The sequence below is a fragment of the Anomaloglossus baeobatrachus genome, chromosome 5, assembly GCF_048569485.1.
Source record: "Anomaloglossus baeobatrachus isolate aAnoBae1 chromosome 5, aAnoBae1.hap1, whole genome shotgun sequence".
Taxonomy (NCBI): Eukaryota; Metazoa; Chordata; class Amphibia; order Anura; family Aromobatidae; genus Anomaloglossus; species Anomaloglossus baeobatrachus.
This window is the reverse complement of record NC_134357.1, coordinates 235,849,188-235,859,452: the sequence shown is the minus strand read 5'-3', so window position 1 is coordinate 235,859,452 and position 10,265 is coordinate 235,849,188. Positions and strand designations below refer to the sequence as shown.

General features: G+C 47.8%; 1 protein-coding gene across 2 annotated transcripts in view; it reads left to right on the top strand.

Annotated features, from left to right (window-relative positions):
* LOC142311102 (uncharacterized) overlaps nucleotides 1-6,037 on the top strand; it is a 39,006-nt gene extending 32,969 nt beyond the window's left edge. For both annotated transcript variants that reach the window (XM_075349207.1, XM_075349206.1), the window contains one exon: nucleotides 4,767-6,037. In XM_075349207.1, the coding sequence (XP_075205322.1) occupies nucleotides 4,767-5,563 (797 nt within the window). In that variant the 3' untranslated portion in view covers nucleotides 5,564-6,037. The remainder of the gene's footprint in view (nucleotides 1-4,766) is intronic.
* Nucleotides 6,038-10,265: the final 4,228 nt, after the last annotated feature.

The following is a 10,265-nucleotide window of genomic DNA, read 5'->3' as shown; positions in this document are numbered from 1 at the left end:
AGTCTGACTCTGTCTCTCTCTCTCTCTCTCTGCAGTCTGACTCTGTCTCTCTCTCTCTCTCTCTCTGCAGTCTGACTCTCTCTCTCTCTCTCTGGCTCTCTCTCTCTGCAGTCTGACTCTCTCTCTCTGCAGCATGACTCTCTCTCTTGCAGTCTGACTCTCTCTCTGCAGTCTGACTCTCTCTCTGCAGTCTGACTCTCTCTCTGCAGTCTGACTCTCTCTCTGCAGTCTGACTCTCTCTCTGCAGTCTGACTCTCTCTCTGCAGTCTGACTCTCTCTCTGCAGTCTGACTCTCTCTCTGCAGTCTGACTCTCTCTCTGCAGTCTGACTCTCTCTCTGCAGTCTGACTCTCTCTCTGCAGTCTGACTCTCTCTCTCTCTGCAGTCTGACTCTCTCTCTCTCGCTCTCTCTCTCTGCAGTCTGACTCTCTCTCTGCAGTCTGACTCTGTCTCTCTCTCTCTCTCTGCAGTCTGACTCTCTCTCTCTCTCTCTCTCTGCAGTCTGACTCTCTCTCTCTGCAGTCTGACTCTCTCTCTGCAGTCTGACTCTGTCTCTCTCTCTCTCTCTGCAGTCTGACTCTCTCTCTCTCTCTCTCTCTGCAGTCTGACTCTCTCTCTCTGCAGCATGACTCTCGCTCTCTCTCGCTCTCTCTCTGCAGTCTGACTCTCTCTCTCTGCAGTCTCTCTCTCTCTCTGCAGTCTCTCTCTCTGCAGTCTCTCTCTCTCTCTCTCTCTCTGCAGTCTGACTCTCTCTCTCGCTCTCTCTGCAGTCTGACTCTCTCTCTCTCTGCAGTCTGACTCTCTCTCTCTGCAGTCTGACTCTCTCTCTCTCTCTCTCTGCAGTCTGACTCTCTCTCTCTCTGCAGTCTGACTCTCTCTCTCTCTGCAGTCTGACTCTCTCTCCTCTGCAGTCTGACTCTCTCTCTCTCTGCAGTCTGACTCTCTCTCTCTGCAGTCTGACTCTCTCTCTCTCTGCAGTCTGACTCTCTCTCTCTGCAGTCTGACTCTCTCTCTCTCTCTCTCTCTCTCTCTCTGCAGTCTGACTCTCTCTCTCTGCAGTCTGACTCTCTCTGCAGTCTGACTCTCTCTGCAGTCTGACTCTCTCTCTCTCTCTCTCTGCAGTCTGACTCTCTCTCTCTCTGCAGTCTGACTCTCTCTCTCTCTGCAGTCTGACTCTCTCTCCCTCTGCAGTCTGACTCTCTCTCTCTCTGCAGTCTGACTCTCTCTCTCTCTGCAGTCTGACTCTCTCTCTCTCTGCAGTCTGACTCTCTCTCTCTGCAGTCTGACTCTCTCTCTGCAGTCTGACTCTCTCTCTGCAGTCTGACTCTCTCTCTGCAGTCTGACTCTCTCTCTGCAGTCTGACTCTCTCTCTGCAGTCTGACTCTCTCTCTGCAGTCTGACTCTCTCTCTGCAGTCTGACTCTCTCTCTCTGCAGTCTGACTCTCTCTCTCTGCAGTCTGACTCTCTCTCTCTGCAGTCTGACTCTCTCTCTCTGCAGTCTGACTCTCTCTCTCTGCAGTCTGACTCTCTCTCTCTCTGCAGTCTGACTCTCTCTCTCTCTCTGCAGTCTGACTCTCTCTCTCTCTCTGCAGTCTGACTCTCTCTCTCTCTCTGCAGTCTGACTCTCTCTCTCTCTCTCTGCAGTCTGACTCTCTCTCTCTCTCTCTGCAGTCTGACTCTCTCTCTCTCTCTGCAGTCTGACTCTCTCTCTCTCTGCAGTCTGACTCTCTCTCTCTCTGCAGTCTGACTCTCTCTCTCTCTGCAGTCTGACTCTCTCTCTCTCTGCAGTCTGACTCTCTCTCTCTCTGCAGTCTGACTCTCTCTCTCTCTGCAGTCTGACTCTCTCTCTCTCTGCAGTCTGACTCTCTCTCTCTGCAGTCTGACTCTCTCTCTCTCGCTCTCTCTCTCTGCAGTCTGACTCTCTCTCTCTCTTTCTGCAGTCTGACTCTCTCTCTGCAGTCTGACTCTGTCTCTCTCTCTCTCTCTCTCTCTCTGCAGTCTGACTCTCTCTCTGCAGTCTGACTCTCTCTCTCCCTCTGCAGTCTGACTCTCTCTCTCCCTCTGCAGTCTGACTCTCTCTCTCCCTCTGCAGTCTGACTCTCTCTCTCCCTCTGCAGTCTGGCTCTCTCTCTCTCTCTCTGCAGTCTGGCTCTCTCTCTCTGCAGTCTGACTCTCTCTCTCTGCAGTCTGACTCTCTCTCTCTCTGCAGTCTGACTCTCTCTCTCTGCAGTCTGACTCTCTCTCTGCAGTCTGACTCTCTCTCTCTGCAGTCTGACTCTCTCTCTCTCTGCAGTCTGACTCTCTCTCTCTCTGCAGTTTGACTCTCTCTCTCTGCAGTCTGACTCTCTCTCTCTGCAGTCTGACTCTCTCTCTGCAGTCTGACTCTCTCTCTGCAGTCTGACTCTCTCTCTGCAGTCTGACTCTCTCTCTGCAGTCTGACTCTCTCTCTGCAGTCTGACTCTCTCTCTGCAGTCTGACTCTCTCTCTCTGCAGTCTGACTCTCTCTCTCTGCAGTCTGACTCTCTCTCTGCAGTCTGACTCTCTCTCTGCAGTCTGACTCTCTCTCTGCAGTCTGACTCTCTCTCTGCAGTCTGACTCTCTCTCTGCAGTCTGACTCTCTCTCTGCAGTCTGACTCTCTCTCTGCAGTCTGACTCTCTCTCTGCAGTCTGACTCTCTCTCTGCAGTCTGACTCTCTCTCTCTCTCTGCAGTCTGACTCTCTCTCTCTCTCTGCAGTCTGACTCTCTCTCTCTCTCTGCAGTCTGACTCTCTCTCTCTCTGCAGTCTGACTCTCTCTCTCTCTCTGCAGTCTGACTCTCTCTCTCTCTCTCTCTGCAGTCTGACTCTCTCTCTCTCTCTCTCTCTGCAGTCTGACTCTCTCTCTCTCTCTCTCTCTCTGCAGTCTGACTCTCTCTCTCTCTGCAGTCTGACTCTCTCTCTCTTTCTGCAGTCTGACTCTCTCTCTGCAGTCTGACTCTGTCTCTCTCTCTCTCTGCAGTCTGACTCTCTCTCTCTCTCTCTCTCTCTCTGCAGTCTAACTCTCTCTCTCTGCAGTCTGACTCTCTCTCTCCCTCTGCAGTCTGACTCTCTCTCTCCCTCTGCAGTCTGACTCTCTCTCTCTCTCTCTCTGCAGTCTGGCTCTCTCTCTCTTTCTGCAGTCTGACTCTCTCTCTGCAGTCTGACTCTGTCTCTCTCTCTCTCTCTCTCTCTCTCTCTCTCTCTCTCTCTTTCTCTCTCTGCAGTCTGGCTCTCTCTCTGCAGTCTGACTCTCTCTCTGCAGTCTGACTCCTCTCTGCAGTCTGACTCCTCTCTGCAGTCTGACTCCTCTCTGCAGTCTGACTCTCTCTCTGCAGTCTGACTCTCTCTCTGCAGTCTGACTCTCTCTCTGCAGTCTGACTCTCTCTCTGCAGTCTGACTCTCTCTCTGCAGTCTGACTCTCTCTCTGCAGTCTGACTCTCTCTCTGCAGTCTGACTCTGTCTCTCTCTCTGCAGTCTGACTCTGTCTCTCTCTCTCTGCAGTCTGACTCTCTCTCTCTGCAGCATGACTCTCGCTCTCTCTCGCTCTCTCTCTGCAGTCTGACTCTCTCTCTCTGCAGTCTCTCTCTCTCTCTCTGCAGTCTCTCTCTCTGCAGTCTCTCTCTCTCTGCAGTCTGACTCTCTCTCTCTGCAGTCTGACTCTCTCTCTCTCTGCAGTCTCTCTCTCTCTCTCTCTCTGCAGTCTGACTCTCTCTCTCTGCAGTCTGACTCTCTCTCTCTCTGCAGTCTGACTCTCTCTCCCTCTGCAGTCTGACTCTCGCTCTCTGCAGTCTGACTCTCTCTGCAGTCTGACTCTCTCTGCAGTCTGACTCTCTCTCTCTGCAGTCTGACTCTCTCTCTCTCTGCAGTCTGACTCTCTCTCTGCAGTCTGACTCTCTCTCTCTGCAGTCTGACTCTCTCTCTCTGCAGTCTGACTCTCTCTCTGCAGTCTGACTCTCTCTCTGCAGTCTGACTCTCTCTCTGCAGTCTGACTCTCTCTCTCTGCAGTCTGACTCTCTCTCTCTGCAGTCTGACTCTCTCTCTCTCTCTCTGCAGTCTGACTCTCTCTCTCTCTCTCTGCAGTCTGACTCTCTCTCTCTCTCTCTGCAGTCTGACTCTCTCTCTCTCTGCAGTCTGACTCTCTCTCTCTCTGCAGTCTGACTCTCTCTCTCTCTCTGCAGTCTGACTCTCTCTCTCTCTCTGCAGTCTGACTCTCTCTCTCTCTCTGCAGTCTGACTCTCTCTCTCTCTCTGCAGTCTGACTCTCTCTCTCTCTCTGCAGTCTGACTCTCTCTCTCTGCAGTCTGACTCTCTCTCTCTCTGCAGTCTGACTCTCTCTCTCTCTGCAGTCTCTCTCTCTCTCTCTCTCTCTCTGCAGTCTGACTCTCTCTCTCTCTCTGCAGTCTGACTCTCTCTCTCTTTCTCTCTGCAGTCTGACTCTCTCTTTCTGCAGAACGCATAAGGGACCTGACAGGTTCCATTTAGCACTGTGGGTGCTACTTCTTGATACAGGCACCGCTTCTATTTTGTATGATTAGTAACTAAACCCTGCAACCTCCTCAATTTCCTGGCTCATATGCATTAAAACATTGCTCTGTCATTGAGAGGTGAATAGACTGCTTTTTGCTTAGTTTTATTGCTTTCAAGTTATAATTTATGTAAAAAAAAAAAAAAATCACACACAATCTGAAAATGGATGACCGTTCCTACAGAAAACCTATGTTGTACAATAATATTCCTCCTTTCTCTTACAGGTGTTTTACCTGATGAGGAAGATCTTCCTAAAAAAGTATGTTGTCCTCCACCAAAGCCCCGTCAGAAGAACTGGGAAACAGATGAGTACGGACAGTCTACAACCACAGCCAGGCAATTTATCTGTTCAGAGTGTGGTAAGGGTTTTAGCCTTTACTCTTATCTGACAAAGCACCAGAGGTCTCATTCCGGGGAGAAACCATTTTCCTGCACCCTTTGTGGTAAATGTTTTGCTTACAAACCCAGTCTTGTGACTCATCAACGGGTTCACACAGGAGAGAAGCCTTTTTCTTGTACTGAATGTGGAAAACTCTTTGTCAGCAAGTTCAACCTTAAAGCACATGAGAAAGTTCACACCGGGGAGAAGCCTGTGGAATGTCCAGCCTGTGGACGATGTTTTAGCAATAATCCAGCCCTAGTTAAACACCTGCGAATACACACTGGTGAGAAGCCTTTTACATGTACTGAATGCGGGAAAGTCTTCGCCAGTCGGTCGTGTCTTAACGCGCATCTGGTCCTTCATACTGGAGAAAGGCCTTATGTCTGCGGCGAATGTGGAAAAGCCTTTGCCAATCAATCCAACCTTATTTCACATCGGATAATACACACAGGACAAAAACCATATGTATGCCCAGTATGTGGACGTGGTTTTGCCAATCAATCCAATCTCGCAAAACACAAGTTAACGCACACTGATGACAAACCTTTTGCATGTGTTGAATGTGGAAATGTTTTCTCCAGAAAGGATGGACTTTCCAAACATTATGAAAGAATACACAAAAAAAAATTAGAATTTTGAGTACTATAACGACTGCTTTCTGGGAAGGACATATTTAATCATCAGCATAAATGGAAAATATTTATAGAAATAGAGATGTATATATTTGTATTGAAATGGACCTTTTTAGATTTTTACAGTATGCATCAACCATGGGCGTTCAAACAAAAAAAGGATAATTGTAGAAAATAATAGGTATTTTAACCACAATAACTAAAAAGTTATAGCAGGCAGCTTCTAATTTGCAGTGTATATACACAACCTAAATAAAAATAAGACAATACTTCATGGCATTTGTATGCAGTATAATTACTCATTTTGTATATAATGCCAATTTAGAAAGGAGGATTCCATACACGAGCAGTCCGTGTAGACACAAAGTAATTGTGTCTGAATAATGTAAATAAGTACTATATATTCATGTAAACATAACTGTTCAAGTCATTAGAAAAGCGTAATTAATGATAAAATATAAAATAAATTTATTTAAACCTTTTTTGTCTGAGTTCCTGCTTCAGGTCAGGAAAGTTGTACTGCGTCTTGTAGGTTGCATGATGATGGGGTCTTGGATGGAAATGGTTTTCCAGTAAACCACATAGATGCTCCATCGGGTTAGCATCTGGCAAATCTTTGTGTCCTTTAACTCTTTGACCTGTTTTAACTAATTCCAGAACAGTTTTTGCAGTATGGCAAGGAGGAGTTGCCAGACTTCCATATATTTGGCCTGCAACAATGTTTTAGTAGGTGACATGAGTCAAAATAACATCTACATGAATGTCAGGACTTTCAGCTACAGTAGCTCTTTTGTGTAATGGCTACAGGAAAGCTAACCTCTCACCACATGTATCAGTGAGCCTTGGTCAGCTACCATATTGTTGTTGGTTCACATACTGTGGTTCCCCAAAACACTTGCTGTTTCAGAGAGGCTTCTGCACATTCACTTAGCCATCACAGTAAGGTCTGCACCTGTCCCTTTTTTCCTCTTTTCAGTACATCATATTCAAGAACTGTCCTACCCTGGCTGGGGCCATTGTGAGAGGATTCAAGTCACCTGTCATAAACCACTGACAGGTATCTGTCCCCCAAATATATAGACTGTATTGTACAGCTGATACCACTAAATACAGAGGTCAGATCCAGCTCCGATAACACAAGTTTCACCCCTTAAGGGGCACAGTCAACGGTGACTGCAGCGTCTGTGTTCACGTAAAAATGTGACATTCCTTTAACCATAGTGAGAGTGGCAGGGTGCTGATGGTTTGCCAGGGCTTCAAAGTAAATCTCTTTAAATTGGTGCCTTGCCATCTTTAAAAATGTTTCTCTGTGGCTTATAACTGGTGATGATTTATATGAAAAAGAACCATCCTTGGCTGACAAAGAGAAAGTATTGATTAATACTGGGGCAATGGAATTTTAGAATACGAGTAAGGCCTTCTTCACACGTCTGTATTTCCAGTACATGTGGTGTCCATTGTCACACGTAATGCAGACACGTTCACGTGCACACATTAAAATCTGTTGATTTTCACATGGACAGTAGTGTGTAGGTGTGAACGACACGTGTGTCTGTCTGATCAACATGGAGACGTCCGTTTTTTAGATTATTGTATAATGAAAAATTATCATTTTTATTTAAAATGGTAATTCACACCTCTCACTTCCATATCAGAACATGTGCGTTGCTGGTGAGGTCACCAGTTTTACTGTAATAAATTTATATAGGTGACATTACCTGCTCTGCTTTCGTTCCTATGTGGAAGTACACTGACGAGCAAAAGGGTAACAATGTTTAGAATATTTTACTTTCAGGCTCCGTATTTCATCAGCCACTGCATCTTTTGAGCATGACACTACCTTCATTTTATAGACAATCATCTTGGCTATCTCACACATATTTAGCATATGATATGCAGATTCTTGTCTTCTAGTGTTTTTCTCCTACTGGTGCAATAATCTTTCCTTTCTCGTCTTTTCATTGGAGGACACAGACAGAGGGTTATATGTTGTCTCCAGGGGAGGCTTGACACTAGGTTTAAAAAAGTTAGCTACTCCTCCCACAGCATATAACCCCAGCTAGGCGGGAACTAGCTCAGTTCTTTTTAGTGTCAGCAGGGAGGCTGACACGTCTGGCCTGAGCCCCAGGCCTGCTCATGTTTTTTGTTTATTTCTTTTTATTTGTGATTTTATTCTATTTTTGACTATGGGGCAATACCAGGGTGTGCTCACCCTTGTTCCCCCCGCTTACGGGCAGAGGAAACCTGGCGTGCAAAAGCCGTCAGTCTTCCCTCGCGCCCAAGTTGTCAGGTCTGCGTACCCCTCCATGCTCCCTGGAAGCACCTCACAAAGGTAGCTCCAGAGGGCTAAGCAGAGCCGAGCACCTGCTAGCCTTGAGCCTAAGATGCGTCCCTGAGATCTCCGCATCCCAGGACCGACGCCTCTTCAGACGGAGCCAGGAGCAGGTAGGGAGAGGACGAGTCAGTCCCCTGCATCCAAACAGCCGCCTGAGGAGGCGCCGGTGGGGCGATGCAGGCCGTGTTCCCGGGGAAGGATCATAAATTTAGCTCCCGGCTTCGGCCTGCATTCTTAGCAACGCCCCCTCCACTGCTCCAGAAGCCGCTCCCTCTAGTGGGCCGTCTCTCCCCTCCATGCTGCCAGAGAACACTGGACGCCATTACATGTGGGGAGCAGACACGGGTGAGATCGCCTACTTGGCTTTGAAACTGTGCAGCACTGTATACCGCTCTGTTCAGCGGTATATCGCTGTCTTTCTAGCGGTGTGTGCCTGCTGGCTGGCGGTGTATATCAGCTTTTAGCGGTATATACTGACTGTGTCTGCAGGTATATACCGACTGTTTGGCAGTGTATGCCACTTTACTATTGGTATATACTAGCTCTATATAGCAGTCCCTTTCTAATACTGCTAGTAGCTCCTCACCCACAGTAGTGTAATACTGCTAGAGGCTCACAGTACTAATTGTCTGTTTGTTGCTGACATGCGTAAAAACCGCAAGGGTGATAAAGCTTCCCAGGCATCCTCTATGGACCTGTACTATGCTTGTACCACCTGTGGAAGCTAGTTTCCCAATGGTCGAAGCTATCCATTCTGCCTGGGCTGCGATGCCCCTACTACAGTGTCACAACAGGCGTTGCTGGACCAGGGGGTCGTGCAGTCTGTGGGTTCGGCCCCGGCCACCATTCAGGCAGCACCCCCCATCTGATGAGGCTATCCCTGCATGGGCTCTTCTGATGTCTAAAAGGTTAGATGACCTGGCCGCTCAGATATCCCAGCCTTCCACAGGCTCCCGCAGCCTCCCCCCGACTCAGCTCCCTCAGAGGAGCCCACCTTCGTCTGGTGTATCGTCCCCAGTACATAAAAAGGCTGTCTCCAAAAGGCGCCATTGCGACCGCTCCGCCTCGTCTGACTCACACGATCGTCAGTCTGACTCAGGCTCCGTGACCTTTAGTAGTCACGATTCCCAAGACTCTGACTCTCTGATTCAGATGTCCCTTCTGAGTCTAGGCATATGGACGACACTTTAATAGCATGCACACCAGTGACTATGTAAGGGGAATACATGGAATAGCAGAAACTGCTGTGTGAATACTGACTTGAAAAATCCAATAGCTATATGTAAGAGTGAAAATGTGACAAATGGAATCTGCATTACTGCCATGAACATATGAATAAAGAGAAATTTAGCTACTGAATTGATCAATGCAATAGAGCCCCAACACTACGCCAAAGTATTTCTCTACGTTGGGGTCCCTAGCTTGTGTGTGTCCTACGTTTTTTAACTGCATGAGAGGACACACTAGCTGGGGACCCCAACGTAGAGAAATACTTTGGCGTAGTGTTGGGGCTCTATTGCAGTGATCAATTCAGTAGCTAAATTTCTCTTTATTCATATGTTCATGGCAGTAATGCAGATTCCATTTTTCACATTTTCACTCTTACATATAGCTATTGGATTTTTCAAGTCAGTATTCACACAGCAGTTTCTGCTATTCCATGTATTCCCCTTACATAGTCACTGGTGTGCATACCTTATCTCCCCATAGTGATGTTTTTTTAGGTTTTTGCACCCAGTTCAGACTTAGAATGGTGTTCCAAATGTTATTCCTTATTGACACTTTAATAGCGGCTGTCAATCACTGTCGATTTCTGATCAGCCGTCGGACCCGACTTCTCAGTCGGCAATCAAGCGAGCCAAGAAGCCTCCTAAATCCTTTGCCCAGGATCCGATTTTTCATCAAATCATATCTAAATGGTGGGATCACCCTGATAGGAGGTTTAATAAAAAAAATCCTCCTCTTCATTCGTTTATCCCTTTCCTCCGGAAATGGTTAAGCCCTGGTCAGTACCCCCCGTTGTGGATCCGCCAGTATCCAGACTGGCTAAACACACGGTTATGTCTGTTTCAGACAACGCGTCTCTCAAGGACTCGTCTGACCGCGCAGTTGAGGCTGCGGTCAAATCTGTTTTCCAGGCTTCGGGCTCCTCTCTGCGCCCCCTGTTTGCCATGACATAGGTGGCAAGAGCTATGAGCGTGTGGAGTAGGAACTTGCGCAAGTTGCTTCGCACTTGCAATATTCTTCCAGAGGCTCTTGAGGTTCTTGATTTGTTCTCTCTGGCCTCTAATTATTTTCTTCACGGCTCCCTAGATGCAGCTAGCTGGTCAGCCCTAACGGCAGCCAATGCTGTCTTCGCCCGCAGGGTTCTGTG